The sequence below is a fragment of the Oryctolagus cuniculus genome, chromosome 11 (assembly GCF_964237555.1).
Source record: "Oryctolagus cuniculus chromosome 11, mOryCun1.1, whole genome shotgun sequence".
NCBI classification, from domain to species: Eukaryota; Metazoa; Chordata; class Mammalia; order Lagomorpha; family Leporidae; genus Oryctolagus; species Oryctolagus cuniculus.
This window is the reverse complement of record NC_091442.1, coordinates 97926728-97953337: the sequence shown is the minus strand read 5'-3', so window position 1 is coordinate 97953337 and position 26610 is coordinate 97926728. Positions and strand designations below refer to the sequence as shown.

At 43.9% G+C, this 26610-nt stretch overlaps 1 protein-coding gene across 1 annotated transcript in view; it reads left to right on the top strand.

Moving 5' to 3' along the window:
* Positions 1-8484, top strand: part of NDUFA12 (NADH:ubiquinone oxidoreductase subunit A12) — a 40536-nt gene extending 32052 nt beyond the window's left edge. The window contains exon 5 of the mRNA XM_002711205.5: positions 8206-8484. Within this exon, the coding sequence (XP_002711251.2) occupies positions 8206-8386 (181 nt within the window). The 3' untranslated portion in view covers positions 8387-8484. The remainder of the gene's footprint in view (positions 1-8205) is intronic.
* Positions 8485-26610: the final 18126 nt, after the last annotated feature.

Sequence of the window (26610 nt, the reverse complement as noted above, 5' to 3'; positions counted from 1 at the left end):
TGAGCTTATCTGAAGCCAGCAGCCAGGAGCCTCCTCCCGGTCTCCCATGTGGTTGCAAGAGCCCAAGCACTTTAGCCATCTTCTGCTGCTTTCCCATGCACACCAGCAGGGAGCTGGTGTAACAGCCAGGACTCAAACCAGCGCCCATATGGAATGCCCACAGCTGCAGGCCAGGGTTTTAACCTACGCTGTGCCACAGTGCCAGCCTCTTGAACCTTTTTTTTTTTTTTTAATATTTATTTATTTATTTGAAAGTCAGAGGTACACAGAGAGAGAAGGAAAGACAGAGACAGAGAGTTCTTCCACCCACTGGTTCACTTCCCAGTTGGCCACAATGGCCGGAGCTGCACCGATTCAAAACCAGGAGCCAGGAGCTTCCTCCTGGTCTTCTCATGCGGGTGCAGGGGCCCAAGGACTTGGGCCATGTTCTGCTGCTTTATCAGGACACAGCAGAGAGCTGGATGGGAAGTGGAGCAGCCAGGGCTTGAACTGGCGGCCATATGGGATGCTGGCACTGCAGGAGGCAGCTTTACCTTCTAGGCCACAGCGCCAGCCCCAGCCCTTGAACCTTTTTGATGTAACCTTTGGTAAGTGATGTCACATCATAGAATTGACTTAGCAAAAATTTCCGTTAAGGTAAACAAAAGTCTACCTGAACGTTTGATTAGAGAAAGGTTAATTAATTAGAGAATGTTTAATTAGAGAAAGTTTTTTTTTTTTTTATGGTGGCTTAAGTAGAATGAAATGAGATTAGAAGTAGACAAAGCCTTTTCATAGTATCAAAGTAAATGACAGGATTTATAACTGTGTCCAGGATTAGATTGAATTATAAGAAGGATTTTTCTTTGTAATACATTCTTTTCTTACAAAGTAGTCTGTGTTCACTGTGAAGATTCATGATCAGGTGGGTAACCTAGTGGTTAAGTGGCCCACACCCCACATCGAAGTACCTGGGTTCAGTGCCTGCCCGTGACTTCCTGTGTCCCTGGGAGACAGTGGTAATGGCCTAAATAACCGGGTTACTGCCACCCCAAAGGGAGACCTGGATTGAGTTTTTGTCTACCAGCTTTGGCTCCACTCTAGCCTTGGCCATTGTGAACATTTGAAGAGTGAACCAGCAGATGGGAACTCTCTGTTTTCCTCTCTCTAGTTCTTTGCCTCTCATTTTAAGAAAAAAATCAGAAAACAACAATGGAAATAAACATATCACCCTACTAGTAGTACTAGAAACAATTACTAGCAGTCTGATTTATATCATTCTCATCTTCTTTCATGTGTATACGTATCCTGTTGCTTTTGTTATTAATGTAATATGACTTTTTTTGAAAACTTAGCCTGGGTTTGGATCCTAGGTCTACTACCTTGGGCAACTTCTTTAAATTCTGGGTGCCCCCATTTCCTCACTGATTAAATTGGGATATGATATCTGCTCTAGAGTTGTCACAAGCATTATGTGAATTAGTAGTTCTAAAGTATTTAGAATAGTGCCCATGACTTATAAATACAGCATAAGTATTGTTAAATAAAGTGAAGCATCTGCTTTTTAAACTTAGGATATAGTGAACCTTTATTTTCTCAAGCCATACAATTACAGTGTGATTGTTAATGACATTTTAGAGCTCTGACATATGAATATGCCATGAGTTATGTTTTCCCTTTTATTCTTAGGTTCTTTCTTCACTATTATACATTAAGCTGTGATCAGCATCTTTGTATAAAATATTTATCTTTATATATCCTCATTTCCTTAAAGCAAATTCCTGCAAGTAAAATCATTAAGCATGTTTTAGGAATTTCTGACACCTGTTGCCAAATCGCCTTCTACAAAGGCTGTGGAAATACACACTCTGAGGGTAAATCCAGTCAATTATGGATAAGTGTTAATTTCTCTGTAACTTCACCAATATTGAATATTACTGGGTTTTTTTTAAGGAAAAAAATTTTCTCCAACTGCTTTAGCAAATAAAAAGTATCTTGTTTTAATTTGTGTTTCTTCAAACACTTTTTACCATTTAAAATTTTTTATTTTAGGACAATATCTTTTGGCCAATTTTCTCTTGGATGTTTGACATTTTCTTTTGATTTGTAATAGTAGATAAATCTTTTTGAGTATATTACAAAATTTTCCTCTGTTCCCTTTGATCTTTAATCTGTCTACAATGTTTTAGAATGTACACATTTTGAATTTTATATAAAATCTATCAGCTTTGTTTAATGGCTTTTTGCCTTTGATGTTAGCTTAGATGTGGTCTTTCATACCTTATTGGGAGTGAATATCAGTATATCTTACACATATTCACTCACGTTGTATCTGAGCATTATTTTTTTAAAAAATATTTATTTATTTATTTGAAAGGCAGAGTTACAGAGATGCAGAGGTGGTGGGGGCGGGGGGGGGTGTCTTTAATCTTTCATCCTCTGGTTCACTTCCCAAATGGCCACAGTGGCCGGAGATGGGCCATTCCAAAGCCAGGAGCCTGGAGCTTCTTCCAGGTCTCCCATGTGGGTGCAGGGGCCCCAGGACTTGGGCCATCTTCTACTGCTTTCCCAGGCCATAGCAGAGAGCTGGATTAGAAGTGGAGCAGCTGGAACTCAAACCAGCCACCCATATGGGATGCCGGCACTGCAGGTGGCGTCTTTACCCGCTATGCCACAGCTCCAGCCCCCAGAGCATAATTTTTTTTTATTTTTTATTTTTATAGAGAGAACGTGACATAGGGAAAGCTAATGATAGACCTTTTTTAAAAGATTTATTTATTTATTTGAAAGTCAGAATTACAGAGAGAGGAGAGGCAGAGAGAGAGAGAGGTCTTCCATCTGTTGGTTCACTCCCCAGTTGGCCGCAACGGCCGGAGCTGTGCCTATCCAAAGCCAGGAGCTTCTTCCGGTCTCCCACGTGAGTGCAGGGATCCAAGGACTTAGGCCATCTTCTTCTGCTATCCCAGGGCATAGCAGAGAGCTGGATCAGAAGAGGAACAGCCGGGACTCAAACCAGCGTCCATAAGGGATGCCGGCGCTTCAGGCAAGGGCATTAACCTGCTGCGCCACAGCACCAGACCCTCCCCAGAGCACTATTCATCTAATCTATCCAGAATCTATTAGGTATATGACTTGAGAAATTGAATTTCTGATTTTTTTGACAAAATTATTTTAGCATGATCTGTTGAAAAATTTCTACTCTCCCTATTAAATTGAAATGCCAACCTTGCCTTATGTACATTTTGGTCTATTTGTATTATTATACTTTTGTATGAGTCTTAATATAGTGTTTGAGACGTTGAGTTAATATCTAGTTATGCCAGCCTTCCTGATGGTTCTGAGATTTCCAAGTTTCTTGGATAGACTTCAAGCTAAATTATATTGTCAGACTCCGAGGGTAATCCCATTAGGAGTTTGGATCAGATTACATTTGATTAAATAATTGTTCATGTGCTAACAAGATTTGAGTTAGCCATCTTGTACATTTGTTAAATTTATCAATCCCATCCTGTAGTTAGCTGGATTTGGTAGATGAGATTATATTAATTATGATTTAATATCTTTGTTTCCAGTTAGTTTTTGAAAAATTTGATTTATTTTATTTGAAAGAGAGAGACGGATTTCCCATCTGCTGAATGACTCTTCAAATGGCTTTAATAGCAAGGGTTGGACTAAGCTGAAGCAGGAGCCCAGGCTGGGTCTCTCATGTGAGTAGCAGGTATTCAATTACCTGATCAATTACTTGCTGCTTTCCAGGGTGCACACTACCAAAAAATTGGAATCAGGAACAGAGGTAGGACTTGAAACCAGGTACTCTGATACGGGATATGGGCATCCCAAATCAGTGTCTTAACCACTATACCAAATGCCTGCCCAACCATTTATTTTGATGTGTTTGATTATTGTATTTTTCCAAAAATGTAACATATTTTCAAATACATGGTACTGTATTTGTAACTTTTTCCCTTTCTACTGTAAATCTCCTTATTTACAGTCTCACTGACTTTACCAAGTTGAAAAAAAATTTTTTAGATTTTATTCTTAAAAATAACACAGTGATATGAAATTGAAGGGAGTCTAATGCTAGCACAACAGACATTTCGAAACAGTACTATAAACACGTTATCATTTAGTTAGAATAAGAATGACCCAGCAAAAAATATGTTTTGGGCAAACAAAGGCTGTTCACAAAGCTCATGGAAAATGTCTTATGGAAAAATGTTTTTAAGTTTCATTTCTATGAATTTTTTGAAGCACGCTTTTAAGAATCCTTAGTGTGAAAATCCAAAGGATATGACTTATTTGTCCTTTATTTAATAATGATTATAAAAGATAACAGAAGAGCTCTATTTGCCTAGCAGACTGAATATCTTCTTAGAATTCTTTAAAAACTGCAGTAATGAGTTTGGAGTATGTTTATTCATTCCCGACTCTTATCTGTAGCCTTGGCAGAGTACACATGCTCAGATTTTTGTGTTGTGATAAAAACGATCTCTGAGCGTTCTCTGCTTCTCCATGAGCTCTTCAGTTCCTCACTTATGTAACCAAGCAGGCATAAATAAGCTTTGGGCTATGGTCCTTAGTTACCGTCTTAACCTGCAGGATTCCTGACAGCGAGAACCTGAGTAAAACTTTATCTTCGTTGCTTAAACTGGCTCAGCCAGGCGAAAGTTAAATAGTGCATCCGGCCGGCACCACGGCTCACTAGGCTAATCCTCCACCTAGCGGCGCCGGCACACCGGGTTCTAGTCCCGGTCGGGGCGCCGGATTCTGTCCCGGTTGCCCCTCTTCCAGGCCAGCCCTCTGCTGTGGCCAGGGAGTGCAGTGGAGGATGGCCCAAGTGCTTGGGCCCTGCACCCCATGGGAGACCAGGAAAAGCACCTGGCTCCTGGCTCCTGCCATCGGATCAGTGCGGTGCGGCGGCCATTGGAGGGTGAACCAACGGCAAAGGAAGACCTTTCTCTCTGTCTCTGTCTCTCTCTCTCACTGTCCACTCTGCCTGTCCAAAAAAAAAAATAGTGCATCCGTGCCTGGCTCCCGCAGTGCCCCTAGTAAGGGCCAGCCTTGAGTTTGACAGGTGTTTGCTCCCCTGAGTGCTCCCGGGAGCTGGCCGTCTCGGGGGTTTCAGCACTGTTGTTCGCAATTGCAGCGTGGTGGTCCAGGTCACTCTGACGAGTCCCCTCCCTTCAGCAGACGGCAGACGCCAGCTCAGCTTGGACAGGCATCTTTGTCTGTCATTGTTTAGCAGATCATGATACAGAGCAACAGCAGCCAGTCTTTGTTCCTATCAGTTTTAGTCAATTACCTAGCTACGTCTACCAGTTTCTGCAGCAAATATTCTTACATAGCATCATAAATTTGCTTATTAATTTTGGTTTTACTTATGCCACTGAAACCACCTCTGCTTGTCCTTTTCTCTAACTGGGTAATTTTTTTTCTTTTTCTTTTTTTTTTTTTTTTTTTTTTTTTTTTTTTTTTGTAGCTGTGATTCTGTGACTGTCTCCTCCTCTTGTTTTCCCATGGGGTGATCGCAGTCTTTGAGCTCTAGGTCTTTGGGGGATCTGAATGACTTCTTCTGCCTTGTCTTTCCCATACAAATTTCTCAGCTTTTTTTTTTATTTAAGATATACAAATTTTATGCATTTCATATGTGCAGGTTTAGGAACGTAGTGATTCTTCCCACTCCCTGCCACCCATGCTCCCACACTTCCTCCTCTCTCTCCTATTTCCACTCTTAAATTTTAAGAAGATCTATTTTCAGTTTACCTTATACTTAGAGATTAATGCTACACTAAGAGTAGTAGGAGGGAAAAAACACTCTTATTCAACAGTAGAGACAAGGGCTATAAACAATCATGAAATCTCAAAATGTCAATTTCACTCCTATACCTTACATTTTAAATATTCTATTAGTTACCACAGATCAGGGAAAGCATACTGTATTTGTCTTTTTGGACTGGCTTATTTCATTAAGTTTAATTGTTTCCAGTTGTATCTGTTTTATTGCAAAGGACAGGATTTATTTTTTTTTAATGCTGAGTAGTATTCCCTAGTGCATATATGCCATAATTTCTTTATCTAGTCATCAGTTATTGACATCTGGGTTTATTACATATCTTAGCTGTTGTGAATTGAGCTACAGTGAACATAGGGGTACAGATAACTTTTCATATGTGAATTTCATTTTCCTTGGGTAAATTCCCAGGCGCCTATGGTAGATCTATTTTCAGCTTTCTAAGGTGTCTCCATGCTGTCCTCTAAAATGGCTGCACCAGCCTGCATTCCCAGCAGCATTGGATTAGGGTGCCTCTTTCCCCACATCCTCGCCAGCATTTATTTTTTGTTGATTTCTGTATTAGAGTCATTCTTACTGTGGTGAGGTGAAACCTCATTGTGATTTTGATTTGCATTTCCTTGACTGCTAGTGATCCTGAGCATTTTTTCATGTCTGTTGGCCATTTGAATTTCCCCTTTTGAAAAATGTCTGTTAAACTCCTTTGCCCATTTCTTAACTGGATTTTTTTGTTATGTTTTGTTAAGTTTATTGAACTCTTTATAGATTCAGGATATTAATCCCTTATCAGGTGAATAGTTTGTAAATATTTTCTCCCATCCTTTTGGTTGCTTCTTCACTTTGCTGAGTGTTTCTTTTGCAGTGCAGAAGCTTCTCAGTATGATGTAATCCCATTTGTTTATTTTGGCTTTGATTGCCTTTGCCTCTGGCATCTTTTCCAAGAACTCTTTGCCTGTGCCAGTGTCTTGCAGGGTTTCCCCAATGTTCTCTAGTAATTTGATGGTATCGAGTTGTAGATTTAAGTCTTTGATCCAATTTGAGTGGATTTTTGTGTGAGGTATAAGGTAAGGGTCTTGCTTCATACTTCTGCAGGCAGACATCCAGTTTTCCCAGCACCATTTGATGAAGAGACTATCCTTGCTCCAGGGATTGATTTTAACTCCTTTGTCAAAGATAAGTTGATTACAGATGCATAGATTGATTTCTGGAGTTTCTATTCTGTTCCATTAATCTACCCATCTGTTTTTGTACCAGTACCAGGCTGTTTTGATTATAACTGCCCTGCAGTATATCTTGAAATCTAGTGTTGTGATGCCTCCGGCTTTGTTTTGTTTTGTTTTTATTTGACAGGCAGAGTTAGATAGTGAGAGAGAGAGAGAGACAGACAGACAGACAGACAGAGAGAAAGGTCTTCCCTCCATTGGTTCAGCCCCCAAATGGCCACCACGGCTGGTGCAGTGCACAAATTCGAAGCCAGAAGCCAGGAGCTTCTTCTGGGTCTCCCACGTAGGTTCAGAGGCCCAAGGACTTGGGCCACCTTCCACTGCTTTCCCAGGCCATAGCAGAGAGCTGGATCCTACGTGGAGCAGCTGGGAATTTCTCAGCTTAGTGTCTTATTGGATTCTGCTCTTCGTTCCTCAAATTTTGATTACTTTTCCTCTGTCATTAGCAACTGCATCACCGTACCCCTTCTCCTCCATGGACCCAGCTTTTGGGTCAGATTGTGACCTCTCATATCAAATATCCTTTGAGATTAATTGTTAAGCACTTGCAACCAAAATGCTTTTGAATTGGGGGTTGTGATGTCATATTTTTAGTATAGCAAATTGTGTGCTCTGCATAGCATTTAAACTCCAGTCTGAGTTTGAGATGCCAGCAGAGACCCTCTTTTGCAAGAAGAGCCTTATGGTTTCAGATGAGCTTCATGAGCTAAAGCTATTGAGCATACTGGAAATTCAGATCAGCCTCTATGTCCAACAGTAATATTGTATTTCGTTGAAGCTGCTGTACATTTTGATGTCTAAAATTAAGATACCTCTTATAGTCAACAGTATGTTGTAATGTAACTGCAGCAGGTTTTTATTCCTTTGAGGAACGTAACATAATGGTATATCTGAAAATGGATGATGTCTTAGACTCGGTGAAACACAGCACCAATAACAGCTGTTGTGAATTTTTATTGAGTACCTAACCATGCACAAGAATTCTTCGCGGTGCTTGTGTGTAGTATCTGATTTAATCCTTATACCATTCCTAGGAAGTAGTGATGTTGAGATGGAAAGAACTAAGGCATGAATAATCCAGCTAGTAAGTGATAGAATTGAGATTTAAACCCCAGCAGAAAATAGGTTTGGAGCTGCTCTCTGAATCTCCTGCCCCGCCACTATGCTGTGCTGTCTCTTTGTAACTGCTTCATTTCCCCCCTCTTTAAGGCATCGTTGGCTTCACTGTATGACGGATGATCCTCCAACAACAAAACCACCCACGGCTCGGAAGTTCATTTGGACAAACCATAAATTCAACGTGAGTGGCACACCAGAACAATACGTACCTTATTCCACCACCAGAAAGAAGATTCAGGAGTGGGTCCCACCTTCAACACCTTACAAGTAAAGACCATGAAAACGTGTTTCATTATGTAAAATATGAGGCTTTTCATGTAATTGTGCTTTTACTGTCTCCCACTAATGATTAAAATTATTTGAACAATTTCTTCTGTGCAGCGTCTTTTGTGCCTTTTTGCCCTTAGCTTTGTCATTCACCAGCTTCAAGGCAGAGGTTTACACATACGGGTAACTGAAGTGGACTTTGACCTGGAGGCTGCCTCGTTCAGTTTCCCCATTTTCTGAAACAGTCCCCATGGTAACTTGTGTGCTGCTGCCCCACCTCCCTGTCACAGCTGATTGATAGGCAAGAGCTAAACCAACTTGGAGCCAAACTGAATTTGAGGCTTGAATGGAGAGACACAGAAGTTGAGAGTTGTCAGAACTGGGTGGCTGTCAAAGGAGGTTTTCAGAGATTTCCTGTTTCCTGAGTTTTGATTCTTTAATAGTTTAATCTGTGAAGTAATCCAGCTTCCGTTCTAATTCTTTCTTATTTCTTTAAGCTAGCTAGGGTCACCGATTTTTGTTGTTGTTGCTTGCAAACACACACCAAAAAAGACCTGTAATATCCAGAGTAGTATCAGAGAATAATTGTAGACAAAAGAACATGAAAGACATGTGGGATCTTTGTATCTGAATAGGATGCAAGGCAGTGGCGCATCCTGTCTGTTCTGGAAGGGGATAAAGTCAGCAACTTAACCCAAGGGCTTGTCAAGTTGTTGCCTTTAGGCAGGAGAATGCACAGCCCCCTGAGGAGGGGCCCCCAGGGCTGCTCAGCAGCTCTCACTCAACAACTGATGGTGGAGAAACTTTCCAGGATGATGAAATCATGCGCTGGGTAAGTCAAGGGAGAGAGTGAGCCTTGATTCACAAGTCTCAAGGCGTTGAGTGCAACTCAGGGCAGCTGCCTCAGATTTCCTTCATGAAAATTAAAGAGATACAGAGAGATCCTAACTGTTGGGGTAGCAACATCTGGAAGTAACTAGAAGAGTGCTTCTCAACCTTGGCTGTGTATGTAGAGTCACTTGAGGTGTTTTTTAAAGTTCCAGAGTCCCAGGCAATTAAACCAGCATCTCTGAGGACAGGTTCCAGCCATCAATAATTCTTAAAACTTTCCTACCCTCAGCTGGCGCCGCGGCTCACTAGGCTAATCCTCCGCCTTGCGGCGCCGGCACACCGGGTTCTAGTCCCAGTCGGGGTGCCGGATTCTGTCCTGGTTGCCCCTCTTCCAGGCCAGCTCTCTGCTGTGGCCCGGGAGTGCAGTGGAGGATGGCCCAGGTGCTTGGGCCCTGCACTCCATGGGAGACCAGGAGAAGCACCTGGCTCCTGCCATCTGATCAGCCCAGTGCGCCGGCCGTGGCGGCCATTGGAGGGTGAACCAACGGCAAAGGAAGACCTTTCTCTCTGTCTCTCTCTCTCTGTCCACTCTGCCTGTCAAAAAAAAAAAAAAAAAACAAAAACTTTCCTACCCTCAGCCCCTCAGCCCTCTTCTGGTGGTTCCATTTGCAGCCAAGGTTGTGAACTACTGAGCTAAAGAAATCTACTCCAAAACCAGTTCTTCTGGAACCCTTCCTTGGTGATAAACTACAGTTTGCTGACTGCCTTACCTAGCTGGATCGGGTTGAATTAGGTGGCAGTGTGTTGTCTGGGGCAGCTGACTGAAGTTTGCTGACTTGCATAGGACAAGATCGAATGCTGGCCGGTGCCGTGGCTCAATAGGCTAATCCTCTGCCTTGCGGTGCTGGCACACCGGGTTCTAGTCCCTGTCGGGGCGCCGGATTCTGTCCCGGTTGCTCCTCTTCCAGGCCAGCTCTCTGCTATGGCCCAGGAGTGCACCCATGGGAGACCAGGAGGAAGCACCTAGCTCCTGGCTTTGGATCAGCGCGGTGCGCCGGCCACAGCAGCCATTGGAGGGTAAACCAACGGTAAAGGAAGACCTTTCTCTCTGTCTCTCTTTCTCTGTCCACTCTGCCTGTCAAAAATAAAAAAATAAAAAAATCGAATGCTTAACGGCTAGCCTGTGCCGGATGGAGATTTTCACACACTCTGTTCATCTACCACTTCACTAACTCCTAGAGACGTGTGAGTAATTGCAAGTTCTGTCCTTACTGCTGCTCCCTCTGGGTCAGGAATGCTAGAGGTTTGCTTGCTGGAAGCACTATGGATGTGGTCCTTATGGAGAAGGTGGAAAGGACAGTTAGGAAATGATCTGACCCCAGCCATCTCCATCTTAGAGCCCCTAGGAATGGAAGCAACCAGCAGCTACTGTGGCTCTTAATCTGATTTTTCTTTTTCTTTTTTTTTTCTTTAAGATTTATTTTATTTGTTTAAGAAGCAGAGTGACAGAGAGGAGCTCTTCTGTTTGTTGGTTCATTCCCCCAAATGTCTGCGATGACCAGCGCAGGGCCAGGCGCAAGCCAAGAGCTTTATCTGAGTCTCCCACATGAATGCAGGGGCCCAAGGACTTGGACCATCTTTTGCTACTTTCCCAGGTGCATTAGCAGAGAGCTGGATCAGAAGTAGAGCAGCCAGGACTCAGACTGGTATCCATATGGGATGCCAGCATTGTCCCTGATTTTTCTTTTTAAATAGACAATTTTACAGGTCCAAGCAGAGTCTTGAAGTGAACTAGATCATAGCCTGTCTTAACTCATACACCTAAGTTAATTCCCCAAACTAGAATCATTAAGGATAGTGCTATACTAATAGAACCCTTCCACCTAGCCACTTTTCCAAGTAGCATGTACTTGGGAATTATCCAGAGTTTTCAGGAACAATTGAATACTTACTCCAGGTAGCACAAATTTGGGAAGAATTGAGAATGGCCCACTAGTCAGAATGGAAGCTTAAGGGAAACTGGTGATAAATAGAGTTTAGACCCCATTTCATCATAAGACCTCTGGAACACTGAACTCTGCTCTTCCTCCTCCCATCCCATGTTTATATATGCTAGTCCTAAGCGTCAATGGGATGAACATTGATTCCCTGCCCTGAGGAGTAAATGTTCCTGGGGTAGAAGGGCTAAGGAGGGGCTGGCACTCTGGCACAGTAGGAAAAGCCCCTGACTGTGGTGCCGGCATCCCACATGGGCCCTTGTTCATGTCCCAGCTGCTCCTCTTCCAATCCAACTCTCTGCTTGTGGTCTGGGAAAGCAGTAGAAGACGGCCCAAGTGCTTGACCCCTGTGCCTGTGTAGGAGACCTGGAAGAAGCTCCTGGCTCCTGGCATCAAATGGCCGGTTCTGGCCATTGTGTCCATTTGGGGAGTGAACCAACAAGTGAAAGATCTTTTTCTCTGTCCCTCTGTCCGTAACGCTGCCTCTCAAATAAATAAATAAAATCTTGGAGGGAAGGGAGCAAGGAGAAAACACTGGAAGGTTCTTTCCCTACCAAAATAAGTAGAAAAGCATGTATCTTTGAAGTAATTATAGAGATGAGTGCAACCATCAAGAGGTACAAAGAGAACAAATTTGGTCATCTCAGATGTACAGGATCCTTCTCATTGGCCAACAGGAAAGATTGATGGGTCTTGGAGAACGACGGCGGGCTCTGCAGTAAAGCTTAACCTTGAGGTGATCCAAATTGTAGCTGCCTACTCTTCCCAAAATATTCTTTTTTAATTTAATTTTTTAAAGATTTATTTATTTGCAAGTCAGAGTTACACAGAGAGGAGAAGCAGAATGAGAGGTCTTGGCTGGCGCCACGGCTCACTAGGCTAATCCTCCGCCTAGCGGCACCGGCACAACAGGTTCTAGTCCCGGTTGGGGCGCTGGATTCTGTCCCGGTTGCTCCTCTTCCAGGCCAGCTCTCTGCTGTGGCCACGGAGTGCAGTGGAGGATGGCCCAGGTGCTTGGGCCCTGCACCCCATGGGAGACCAGGAAAAGCACCTGGCTCCTGGCTCCTGCCATCGGATCAGCGCGGTGCGCCGGCCGCAGCGCGCTGGCCGCGGCGGCCATTGGAGGGTGAACCAACGGCAAAAGGAAGACCTTTCTCTCTGTCTCTCTCTCTCTCACTGTCCACTCTGCCTGTCAAAAAAAAAAAAAAAAGAATGAGAGGTCTTCCATTCGATGGTTTACTCCCCAGATGGCTGCAATAGCCAGAGCTGTGCCGATCCGAAGCCAGGAGCCAGGAGCTTTTTCCTGGTCTCCCACGCGGGTGCAGGGGCCCAAGGACTTGGGCCATCCTCCACTGCTCTCCCAGGCCACGTCAGAGAGCTGGATGGGAAGTGGAGCAGCTGGGTCTTGAACCGCCGCCCATATGGATTCCGGCTCTTCAGGCCAGGGTGTTAACTCGCTGCGCCACAGCACCAGAAAATATTCTCTTTGTTAGAACAAATTAATATACCCTCTTGCATTTGATCTGTAACTCTTTAACTGTTGCATTTTTATCCATTTTGGTTTGTAGTCCACCAGCAAGTGTTTGCTCTTACCTGACAGGGGCAGAAATACTCTAGAAACCTGTTCCAGAGATGTCAGCTCTAACCATTTGCTGCGAAAGGACATCTAATACCTCACCAAACCACAGGATATCACTTCGGTACACTCTGCTGATAAAGCAGGAAATCCAATACTTAGACGTCCCGGTAAGACACAGGTATGCCACAGGATGCAGTCTGAATCTCAAGGACTTGACTTAAAAATTCCCGGGCGCTCAGTTTAGGACCAGTTAAGACAGCCTGTCCGCTTTTCAGGACAAATTGCTACCCCTTGCCCTTTCTACAACTAAGAAAGGCAGGCGCCAGGTTTACGTGGTGCCCTGGATTTTTAAGACAGCACATAAGCAGACAGATGTTTTGCACATGTTTATTTACCAGGCAACCTGAGTTGTTGGCAGAACAAAATCAGTCCCTCTGGGTGGCCCAGGGTACAGTCCAAACGACCACTCGGCTCCAAAGATCGGGCACTTAGTGAAGTCGGATGAATCTCCGAGGAGGCATCACAGCTGAAGCCCAGGGAGCGTTACAGCAGGGCGACCCCTCCTTCCTGAGGATCACTATTCTGTGAAACAGCTCCAGTTTGCTGCTTGTGATACTACTAAGTATGGGGCACCAGGTGGTGTCTAATCCACCTCCCCATAAGGTTGACCCTGTTCCAGTAGTACTCCAGCACCTGGGAAGTGGAACCACAGCAGTCCATGAGGACACGATTATGTAGTTGTGTGAACAGATTTCACCCCACTGTATGCCTTTGTAGTCTGTTCTCATATTTTACCCCTACCAATCCGTGCCTTTGCCCACGTGGTGAGTTGTTGTCTAACTGAGAATGAAAAAAGGCAAGCCCGACTTAGAGCTGTTGAACAATGTGCTGTCAGCGGAAAGTGGTATCAAAGCCTCTATCAGGGTGTGCCTTAGAGGACAGCAGAGAGCAAACCTCAGCAGCCAGAATTACAACCGATGCCTTTTACCATGTATGTGATTTAAGGAAACATGACCTGAGATCAGGATCCATAGCAATCACTGGTTGGATGGTCAGATAATTTCAAAAAGCAACATTGAAGAATGGTGTGAGAGTTGTGGGGAGGGCTTTGCAAATGAACCTTGAGGATTATTAGATCGATACTCCAAAAAGATTTAGAACAAAGAAGCCAGGCACTGAGATCACTTCCTGAAAGCAAACCCTTGTCTGAGAGTCTGCTTTTGGGGGAACCAGCCCAACACAAAACATATCAAAGTCCAGTGGCGGGTTTATTTCATTGCATTTCTTCCACGTTGCAAGCAGTGGTGATTTATTTCCAGGGGAATAGGCATTTACTCTGAATGTGGATCTGTTTTCCTTGCCTGTCGTGGCCAACATCTACAATAAAATGCCTTCTACATTGTCATACACAGGCCAGTGCCCCTGGCCGAGACACACACTGCACAGAAGAGAGATGATGGGCTCCCGTTGGTAGGAGTCCCTCCTGGGTTCAACATGTAGCCCTGTGAAGCTCTCAGACGTCCAGTGTTCTCGTTTTCCCTTCATCACCCACTGTGTGTCAGCTCCACCAGCCTCTGTTGTCTTCAAAGAGCTGGATTTGTTCTTGCATTGGCTGTCCCTTCTGCCTGGACCAGTAATACCTCTGTATTGCTCCTCTTGTATCTTCGAGGTCTCACCTAACAATTACCACCTCTTCCACCCGATGTTCTGCATCCATCTCAAAGTAGCTCCCAGGGAACCCTCTATTGCTTCTTATTTATGTAAACTTGATTGTTTTAGTTCTTTGTAGTACCTATTCGTTTTGGAGAAAAGGCATGAACAGAATTATCCCAGTAGTTATGTATTCATCATTCACTGAACACCGGCTGTCTCACCTGTTAGAACACTATATGTGGAGACATAATGAGGGAAAACAGTATTGATGAGATTTAATGATCTTGCTAAAGATGAGGTGACAATTGTCTGGGCTGCCCTAAAGAGTAAATTTTGCCATTTCAGAAAGTAAAAGCCCTTGTGGGGAATAACAGATGTTACAAGTACAAGGAGGCTTCAGAAAAGTTTCTAGAGGAAGGAATGGGCTTTTACCCCAGTGGTTAAGGCCACCTTCCACACTGGGAGTGCCTGAGTTCAATACCTGGCTCCAGCTCCTGACTTCAACTTCCTGTCAAGGCAGACCCTGGTGATGGCTCTGGAAACTGGTTTCTTGCCACTGACACGACAGGCCTGAATTGCCTTTCCAACTCCTGATTTTGGCCTTGGCCTAGTCCCAGCCAATGTAGGCATTTAGGCAATGTTAGTGAACTGATGCATAGGATCTCTCTCTCTCTCTATCTCTGCCTCTCACATTAAGGTGTGTGTGTGTATGTGTGTGCGCGTGTGAGTGATTTTTGCATGAACTCTTTGAAGTCTCCCATAGTTATGAATAGGAAACCAAAAAGTTTTCATCGAACAATTTTCAGGAGCTTATATAAAATAATAGCATATAAAAATGCTAATCATCATGATACTGTTCTATTTTTCCAAAAAGACTGGTGATCATTTCAAAGGTTTGTAGTCTATTGTGTGACTAGCTTGCAAAGACCTGTAGGCCTGCATTGCTTTAAGTCATGCTGCAATGTGAACAGATATCCTCTGTATAATATCTTTTTCAAATGCAAATTAATCAAACACTGGTGCCATGTGTCTAGAGTCTGAAATGCAGTTGCATTGTAAGTAAAACATTTGTCAGCTCTCACTCCAGGAGGGTAAGTCTGTGCGTGTTCTTAAGATCTGTAGAAAGAATAGTGCTACAGAAATGGCATGTGGTAGATTTTAAAACACAACTCTTGGAACAGAACTGATGTTTGTAAAGTTGTTTCCTAGGCTGATGCCTAGTGTTCTTTCACTCCACCTGTCTCAGAGAAAAGAAGATATGCAAGGGTCACTATTTCAAATAGCAAGGTGAATGGTGTCCCCAGAACACCATGGTGTGTTATGTTAGTTCCGGGTTGCCCGCTGGCATGTGTCAGGGAAAGAATGTAGTTCCTGGAAAGTTTGTCTGCATTTCATTGTTTGTGCTTGTCTTTTCTTGTCATAGCACCTTAACTTCCTCTGGGGACTGCCCTCCTCTTCCCTCTTTCCGTGCTATGGGCCAGGGGATTTGACTGTACCTTCTCCCTAGTTCTCAAGCTGTCATATCCCACTGGGTTTAGTGATTGGCTCAGGAATGAATAAGTAATCCAACACAGGCCAGTGAAACTCAAACCTGGACTTGTGTTGGAAAAACTGGAAAATGGAAGTCCTTAGTCCATAAGACATGAGGCCTAGAGGTTACACATCTGTTGTGGCTGGGAGGTGCCACGCCAAAGACGAAGTCAGCGCAAAGAGAACTAGAGTCAAAAGAAGGAACGAGACAGGTAGAGGATTGTAGCGTCTGAGGACCTGATTCACACGTGCCTGAGGCTACCCTTCACTTGGACTCCTTGGTTACATAAATGTTATGGGCGTCCCCTAAAGGTCCGTGTATTCAAGGCTTGGTTCCCAAAGTCTCATGTTAATGGTTAATGGATTAATGTCAATAATCAATAGATTAGGGGCAGATATCTGGTACAGTTATGGTGTTTAGGAGGTGGGCCCCATAGGAAGTCTTTGGGGCCATGCCCTGGGAAGGTAGCTCTCACCCGAGGGTTGGTCATAAAGGCTCAGTTGGGCCCAGCTGCTGTCTCCACTTCCTGGCTCACACTAGACCAATGCAGTCACCAGTCTTTTACTGTGAATCTCCAAAACTCTGATCCAAAATAAACCTTCCTGAGTAGCTTCTCTGAGCTATATTGAAGTAATGAAAACTTAACTAATACAGAGGACCAATAACTTTCCTTACTCTTTTTTTCTGAGTTGATTTAGGCTTCTTTCACATGCAGCCCCCTATCTTCACTGATATAACATCTTTTGGCTGTATTACTTCTATAGTTAGGAAATCTGTTGTAGGTATATGCCATCTTTCTTATATATAAAGCCATGATTATGCATTTTCTGATTTATAAATATTAATGTACTATAAATCAGTAGTATTTTCCAAGATTTATTACTATTAACCAATACATATTTTGATTTTAAAAACTTAAAAGTTTAAGCAGATGTATATATTATTCCGTTTACCCTCTGTGTGTACATTTAAGGATACATTCAGGCATTGAAAATGCCTGCATGTGATGGCTTTCCAGTTACAGAGAAGTTTACAGAATTTCAGGTTGGCTGCATTAGCTTGGACTTGGAACTTTGAGCCACAATAAAATTGCTAAAAAATTGGCAGTCATTTTTATGTCACTAAATAAGGCTAAATATCAGTCCTACCATTTTGATGATTTATGATACTTTTTTCAAAGCAATAGAAAGAGGGTGGAAAAATTATGTGAAAGAAAAACTGTGTCCTAATTTGAATTTTAAATATTAAATTACCATGAAAAATTCTTTTCTCATTTATGAAAAGCTAATTCTTTGCACGTAGAATTAATAAATATGTAATACTAAGAATTTCATCCAAGGTAACACAAGTCAATAGAACCATTAACTGTAACTTGAGCTAGATGGAAAAAAAAATCATTCATGGGAGAAGTACTTGGCCATATCAAAGCCATCCAAACAAAATATGCACCTTGTATGAGTATCATTTAATACAGCATTTGTCAGCTAGAGCCAGGAAGGATGCTTTTGGGGTGTGGAATTGGTCCTCAGAATCTGGGAGGCATCTGTAGTTAGAAAAAGCATATAAAACATTAAAATGTGACTTTTCACTGGGAAAATGAGTGAAACAACCTACCCTGTTGTCTTCATAATCAAACTACAGGAAGTAAAACTCAGTAAAATTCTTGGCTGTTACGCATACAAGTTAAAGGGTTGAGAATTGAAATTGGTGGCTAAGAGATAGGGGGCTTTTGGGGGTAGGGGTGACGGAAATCTGGAACTAGTGATGATGTTTGCATAACATTGTGAATATACTAAAAACTAACAAATTATATACTTTCAAAAATAGTTTTAAAGGTGAGCCTTATTCTGTCTGATTTTTATCTCAATTCTTTTTATAAAAGGATTTTATAAATGTTGGCAGTAATCCTGTTTCCTTAACATAAAAGAAAGTGACATTTACCCTACTATGTTGAAAACTATTTTGTTCCCTGGGCAGCACAATATAATTATTCTATCTTTTCTGCTTAGTATAGATGGAATTGATCCTCTTTCTACAAATTACATCAGCTGAAGGTAAGCGCAGTGTGGCTTATAGGGTGGGGAAGTAGGGTGGGAATAGAAGTGGGGAGAGGGAGGGAGGTGAAGGAGGATGGGGATCGCGAGTCCCTGAACCTCATAAAACCACCCAAACCTTGGACAGCAAACAGAAACCAGAGGGCCCATCTGCTCAGCATGTCTGGGGATTCGATTTTGATGCTTCTCTTTTGGAGAAAACCTTAGAAGCATGTTCTGAAAGTACTTTACATAGTAAAACATTTAGTAACACACAGTAATAGTCTGCATGATATCTGAGTAATTTGGGGAATGTCTCTGAGCTCAGTTGCTTCACAACATCGTCAAGGACTCTGGTTTCTCCCACCCTTGCACCCTGCTGTCCTCAGCATGGGGACTTGTTCTGTTAGTCTGCCTCTTTTTATAGTCTTAAAATGACTGGAATCACGTGCAGATGGCAGTATGCAGAGGAAGGGAAAGGAGTCGCCCCTGCCGTCGCAGCAGACTCCCTCCGTCTCCTTCACCAGAATTGCATCTCATGCCCTTGTCTAAAGCAGTCATGGCGCAGGGGTTCCTGAGACCACTGTGTTAGCTCATTAATCAAGAGTCTTTCCCAAGAAGCTGAGCAAGTTCCCTTCAGAAAAGACTGAGCACATATCTATGGGTAGTATTAGCAGTATCTGTCATGTAGAATCCTAATCTGAACTTGGCAGTGCGCAGCTGGCTTCTGTGGGATCAATAACTCTCAGTGGGGGAGAAAGTGGCCTTGTCTGCTGGAAAAAAATACCATCCCACTGGAACACTGTCTAAAAATATAGAGGTTTTTTTTTAAAGATTTATTTTATTAATTTGAAAGAGTGGCAGAGGCAGAGACAGAAGTCTTCCATCCATTGGTACACTCCCCAGATTTCTGCAACAGTCAAGGCTGGGCCAGGTCAAGCCAGGATACAGGAATTCCATGTGGGTCTCTCATGTGGGTGCAGGGGTCTGCATTAGCAGGGAGCTCGACTGGAAGTGGAGCAGCCTGGACTCCAACCGGCACCGCAGTATGGGATCTGGTGTTGCAGATGGTGGCTAACCCACTGCACCACAATGCCAGCCCTAGCTCTCTTGACAAATCTCTGCTTATTTCAAATTCTGTCCTTCCCTGTGACCCCAGATAGCCTCCTGTGCTTTGGTAGGCCTTCCCAGGGAATCTCAAAAAAGGTTATTGCATCTGGAGGCAACTTGTGCTACAGAATGACCTGAATTTTCAGTGTGAGATTTGAGATAGCCATTAATATTTGTCACATAGCTGTACATGCCCCAGTTCCCTAACGGTTTCCACACACCCAGCCCCCACAACCCTAAATTAAACCCTAAACTAATTTTCTGCTGGTGAAAAAAAGCTGAGGTTTTATTCTCACGTTTTCCCTGGCAATCAGCAGGAGCACAGTTGCTCCTTTACTTACCACTGAGTAATGGCTGCCTTGCCCTCTCTGCTTATCTGTGCTTGCTCATGAAATTGATGTCGCGACTTCTCTGGTCCTAGAACTGGCATTTGTCTCATTTTCTGCACTGCAAGTGTCTCTACTCTGTCTTGTGAAGTTACCTTGTTTGCTCAACTCTATGGTACATTTATATAATTTATAATCCAATACTAATCATAGAGTCTCACTCAATTGTTGGACTCCTATTTTATTAACAAACATCCTAGTCTTTAAAAAAAAAAAGATTTATTTATTTATTATTTGAAAGGCACATTCACAGAGAGGGAGAGGCAGAGAGAGAGAGAGAGAAAGGTCTTCCATCTGCTGATTCATTCCCTAAAAGGCAGCAGCAGCTGGAGCTGGGCCTATCTGAAGCCAAGAACCTGGAGCTTCTTCTGGGTCTCCCAGGCGGGTACAGGGGCCCAAGGACTTGAGCCATCTTTCCACTGCTTTCCGAGGCCATAGCAGAGAGCTGGATTGTGCCCATATGGGATGCGGGCACTGCATGCAGCGGCTTTACTTACTACCCACAGCGCCAGCCCCTCCTGCATAGTCTTGATCTTTTCTCTAGCATGGCTGAGTTAAGAGAGCAATATGACAGATTGGACAGGGTGACTCTAGAGCTGCGTCCACCAAGTAGCACATTGGCTATGTAACCTTGAGCAAGTGACAGCTCCTAGCAGGAACGCAGTTTCCACATCTGTAGCACCAGGATAACTGAATTCTCCTCAGAGCTGTCAGGTAAAGCATCTGACATAAGGTAGGCATTGATGCTATTATTATTATCAGATCATGGTGGAATCATAGGCAAAGATCCAAAATCCTAACAAAAAGTTAAAATAATAATAATTGGGGCTGGTGCTGTGGAGTAGCAGGTAAAGCCACCCCCTGCAGCACTGGCATCCCATAAGGGCACCAGTTCAAGTCCCGGCTGCTCCACTTCTGATCCAGCTCTCTGCTATGGCCTGGGAAAGCATTGGAAGATGGCCCAAGTCCTTGGTCCCCTGTACTCGCATGGGAGACCCAGAAGAAGCTCCAGGCTCCTGGCTCCAAATCGGCCCAGCTTCTGGCGTTGTGGCCATTTGGGAAGAGAACCAATGGATGGAAGACTTCTCTCTCTCTCTACCTCTGCCTCTCTGTAACTCTGCCTTTCAAATAAATAAATAAATAAATCTAAACAAACATAATAATAGTTTACTGATTTATAATTCCTAACAGCTTGATCAATTCTAGGCTTTTTTGTTATTATTTACTTTAAATCAGTAGAATCATATAAAAACTAACTAGTTCAAATAAACTTTACATTAAATACCCATATGAAACCTCTATCAAGAGTGACTGAGAAATATTTTAAAGTTATTACATGCAATATTCCTTAAGTTTTAATAAAAAGTCAAGTTTAAATTATTTTACTGATAAAAAATCTTTAAGAAATTTAATGAGTACATTTGGAAACAAAGTTAAAAATATGGCTATGATATTAGCTTTTATTTTTAGAGTACCCTGATTTTATTTACGAGAACAATAGTGTTTTATATTTTCACAGCTGTGCAGCTGATGTCCCAGCCACCTCCTCTGGCAGCTCATTACAGACGATTTAGGAAGATCAAATCAAATCCACAGTATGTTCCAGATGGCTCTAGGGTCTGTAATGTTTCACCTTTGCCAAGACAACATAGACAAGCTATTGATAGTAGTAGGATATGCAATTCACTCTCATTGCTGATTCGATAAATGTGAGCCTTGACCATTTCTCGGCTCAGTTTTTCCCTTTTAAAAAGTAGCATCTTCTTCCTTTGGGAAACTTTGCTGTTCCATCCTAGCCTTGCTAATCAGCGTACAGCACCCCTGATGTGACCCAACCCTGGTCAGCTCTCACACCATCCTCCCAGCCCCTGTGGGTGGCCAGGAGTAGGCACATGTGAGCTTCAGAATCAGATTCTTCCCCAGCATTTGTCCTACGTGTAATGGCAGGGCCACAACATTGTATATGGTTCTGGGGTGATGGTAGCCATGTTTGCAGCCTCAGAGACAAGCCTGAGCGAGTGGAGGAATCACCCGTAGGAAGGGAGAGAGGGAGTTAAGTCCTGAGGTTTTAGGCCCCAGGTCCTCAGAGCTGCCCCGCTCACTGAATACCTTCTTTTGAGTCCATGACTGACTCCTTCCCACAAATCCTCTGTTAGCTAATTCAAGCTGGATTTCTTTCCTTGGCAGTAAAAATAACCTTGACTAATGCAGTAGGACATTAGTATTCTCCAGCTGGAACTTGGCTAACAGTCAGTGCTTTCCAAACTTACGAAGAAGGTGATGGAAGGGAATCATTTTCATGACTAGTGTCTTGTTGGATACTCTGTGGCTTTAGAGAGCAATCTCATTTGTAATTAGATTACAGGGATTTATTTGACAGCCTTTTGTGACCTTCAGTTATTTAGAAACAAAGTGGTTTTCGCTGGCGACGGCTGTGGCATTTGGACTTGGGGTCATTTTTATGAGGCCTCCTCCAGCTGAACTCACCCTTTTGTTCTTGCCTCCTCGGTACAGCGTCCTAACAGTAAGGCCATCTTACGATTGCCAGTGTTGACCTGACAGTCAGTACCTAGGCCACGTTACTGCTCACCCTGTTTCAGTGGACGCTTTGCTTCTCCTCCTGGAGCGTTTATCGCTTGACGCTGATTTCTTTTCAGCGGTTGCTAGGATACATCATCAGCATCCATTCATCCTTCAGAACTGCAGCCAACTCGAGCTCTTCCTGACTTCTCAGCTTTGCGAAAGCAGAGGCAGTGTCGGAAGCTTCTCATTCAGTTTTGCAAAGGGCCACTAGGAGTGTGGTTGGGGACTGGGGGGAGGGTAGGCACCACTTAGCAACTAATATGTTAGTTGGTGTCTTTCTGCTCCTTTAAATCTGGATAAAACGGACTCAAACAGTCCCTGCCCCCTTTGCATTTGAAGAAAACAGTCTTCAAGGATTTAGGGAAGGGTAGAGCTTGTGTTCTTACAGATTAACCATTGGCTCCAGAGTGCCATTTCTGTTTAGTTACTCCACTCAACAGAATGCGTAGACCTACACAAAACATATAGTCCTACAATGTTATATGCCATGTACGGCTCTGCTACACCCACCCATGTGCAGAACTCAGCCTCTCCCCATAATTCCCATCAAAAATTTCTCAAGTATATAGAAGTGTGCCTTGTGGTCTTTAAACTGAAGATTTGGCATGGCAAAGGATTATGCATTTCAAAAAACTTATTCTATCAGCCCATTTTGCATTGCTATCAAAGAATACTGAGGCAAGGTGCTCTGTAAAGAAGAGAGGCTTGCTTTGCTCACTGTTTTGGAGGCTGAAAGTGGCTCCATCTCTTTAGCCCCTAGTAAGGGCCCCTGGCTCCACCACAACCTGGCAGAGAAGTGGAAGGGGAAACAGACCAATCTCGCGGGGTGGTCGCTCTGTATAACAACTCACTCTGTGAGAACGAAGCCACTCCACTAGACCAGCATTAGTCACTTCCCAGGGTGGTGCCCCCATGACCTAACCACGTTCCCCTAGACCCCACTTCATAAAGGTTCCACCACCTCACCACCACTCTGGGGACCAAGCTTCCAGCACATGGATCCTGGAGGAACACCTTGGTGTAATATCCAAACCACAGCAATTATCAACCTCAAAATTGTATCAGATCTTTTTATTTTTTTTTTTTTAAGATTTATTTATTGCCAGTGCTGTGGCACACTAGGCTAATCCTCTGCCTGCGGCTCCGGCACACCAGGTTCTAGTCCCCGTCAGGGCGCTGGATTCTGTCCTGGTTGCTCCTCTTTCAGTCCAGCTCTCTGCTGTGGCCCGGGAGTGCAGTGGAGGATGGCCCAGGTGCTTGGGCCCTGCACCTGCATGGGAGACCAGGAGAAGCACCTGGCTCCCGGCTTCGGATCGGTGCAGCGCACCGGCCGTAATGGCCATTTGGGGGGTGAACCAATGGAAGGAAGACCTTTCTCTCTGTCTCTCTCTCACTGTCTAACTCTGCCTGTCCAAAAAAAAAAATATTTATTTATTTGAAAGTCAGAGTTACACAGAGAGAGGAAAGGCAGAGAGAGAGAGAGAGAGAGAGAGAGAGGTCTTCCATCCGATGGTTCACTCCCCATTGGCCGCAACAGCCGGAGCTGTGCCGATCCGAAGCCAGGAGCTTCCTGGCTGAGTTCCCCTGCTTGCATTCTCAAACAGAGTGACACATGAATTTCTTTTAACTTTTTGTATAATACTCCTCACCAAAATGCTGTTGATTTCTCCTGGAAGAACTGAAGAAATGCCCATTGCTAACTGCTGAGTAAGGATAACTGTGTTGCGTGACTAGAAAGCATGCAGAAGGACCACGGGATCTGCAGGCAGGATGACCTGTGTAGCTGCTTCCAGGTGGTCCAGGGGGTGCCCTCCTGAAACAACTGTGCTAACCCGGCCCGTGGGGTAGCTCTGAGCAAGCTTCGAACCAGCTTTCATCTCAAGGGGCTGCAGCTCTCTCTCAGGTGGCCAGTTGTCTCCTGTAAATATTGCTCTCTCCTTCTGAGACTCCACTAAACCTGAGAGTGTGAACAGTCTGTGCACCCAGGAGTTCACAGCCCCAGCTCGGTAGTGTGCTCCACATTGGGTTTTTCCTTCTTTGGGGCACTCTATCTCATATGCTAGGTGATGAATGGCAAGTTTTCCATCTGCTGTTAACAGAACATCCATCCAGGGTGAGGCTGGGATTGTCCTGCTCTTGCTACAAAGATGGGTGTGTCTGTGACATCTGCATCTTCCTTCAACAGGCCCTGAAGGAACAAACCCGCGGTTGACAATCCTGGTTTGACTGCGGATTGACAGTGCCCTTTTCTGGGTGGCAAAGTAAGTGTTATCAAGAGAAGGCTAAGTCTACAATTTCCTGTTATTTCATCAGGTGGCACCACTGTACCAGAAAGGTGTCGTTGGCAGTGTTTCAGATTTCCACACAGCTTCACACACAAAAGCTAGGCATCAGTGTGGCAGCCTCAGGTGCGTGGGGGCCCTGGGGTGCAGGTGGGCAGCCTTGGGTGCCTAGGCCTGGCCCCCACAATGCCCCACTCGTGCCCAAGTCTCTCCCTTATGCCTTATGATTTCTCATTGCAATAACTCGCAGCTGAACAGAAATCCTCACTGGCACAGACCTGTATTGGGGCTTTATAAATAGCATTCGTTGCCAACGTTTTAAAAACTGGGCGATTATGCATACTAATCCAGATTTCTGCTTTCTCTCTTGAAAAATTAAAACTCTGTCAACATTGGGCTCTGGGCAACAATGCACTACAGCTCCGCCTTGCTGGAGAGCGTTTCTAGCACCTGCCAGCTTCCGGCTTTATTTGACCTGCTTTTTGGTTGCTTTGTGTCCCCCAGTCCAGCAGGCCGGAGTGCAAAACATGAGAGTCTTTGCTGCCAAGATGGAAGGTTGACATGTCACCTTCTTCCCCACCTGGGGAAAGCCCTGGGCCGGGACCTTTGCATGTCCAGGCTGTAGAGGCTGCTGAGAAGGGGCCTGCGTGTCTCTTTGCTCAGGAGCGGAGTGCTCACTGATATATCTGGAGTGGTAGGCATGGGGTTGGAGGCCTCTGATGAGGGCTGTGAAGAGGCGGCAGTACTGGAGCAGGTGGCTGAAGCTGTGGGAAGGTCCTGGAGCCCTGAGGCTCAGCAGTGATGGCCTTCCCTCCACGATGAGCTGCGGGCCCACCTGGGGGCTTGGAGGGATCTAGAGGTCTAGAGATGGAGCCACTTTCAGCCTCCAAAACAGTGAGCAAAGCAAGCCTCTCTTCTTTACAGAGCACCTCGCCTCAGTTTTCTTTGATAGCAATGCAAAATGGGCTGATAGAATAATTTTTTTGAAATGCATAATCCTTTGCCATGCCAGATCTTCAGTTTAAAGACCACAAGGCACACTTCTATATACTTGAGAAATTTTTGATGGGAATTATGGGGAGAGGCTGAGTTCTGCACATGGGTGGGTGTAGCAGAGCCGTACATGGCATATAACGTTGTAGGACTATATGTTTTGTGTAGGCCCTTAGAGATATGACTGATCCCTTACTGGAGTCTGAGAACTAGGCTCCTGAGATGCCCCTTCTAGGGTCAAAAATGCCATCTGCAGACCTAGAAGCCCCCAAACACCCTGCGTGGACAGGACTAGCCCTGCTAGCAACTGGAGAGAGACTCCTGGGACTGGGTCTCATTTGGACGTTAACTAGCGGGAAGGAGCGCAAGAGGGGGCTGGCCTCTGGACCCCCAGGCTTTGCTTGACTGCTCTAATTGGAGCCCTGTTCATCCCTTGCTCACCTCTCCACTCACGTAAGCATTTATTCTTTCACTTCAACCCACAGAGGACTTGTGTGCTTACAGGAAGAATACCAAAACGTTTAGAGTGAAATAGAAGCACAACCAAAGGTATAGAGAGGCAGCAGGCATTTTTCTTTAATAAAATATCTCTGCTGTACTTTTCTGATTACAAAAGCAATGCATGTACATTATAGAAAATTTAGAAAATACACACAAGAAAAAAATTCAAGATGAGTACTTAATGATTCCACCATGTAGAGAAAACCACTGTTAATACCTTAAAGTATTTATTTTTATTCCTTCTGTTCAAAATGTAAATATTTTAATATCTTATAAAAGTGTGGTTATAAATTCCATGTTGTTTCTAAACTGCTTTTTTTACTCGATAATAAATATTTTCTGAATATCATGCAAAGTTAATACATTCCTATCATTCTAAATGAATAAAATTCCATTATATAGGTATATCATAATAACTTATTTAAATAATCCCCTCATTGTCAGGAAAGACTCTAGAATTTACTCTTATGTGAGTATTCTAACGTGCTCGATGGAGAATTAATTCTACTCCAGATAAACATGTTGGCTTTCTTAGCCTTATAGATCTCCTGCATGGATTAAGGACCAAAAGCCCAGGAGGAGGGAGAAATCTATAGGACACCCGTCATGCCACTGGATCTATTTTACTATTCTCCTCTGAGCACAAAAGAATTACTGTTCCCATTTTTCTCCATCTGCCATGTTGTATAACTTGTTAAGAGTTTCTAGCTGGGCTACTCTAACATTATTAATTATATCTCCTCTTTAAC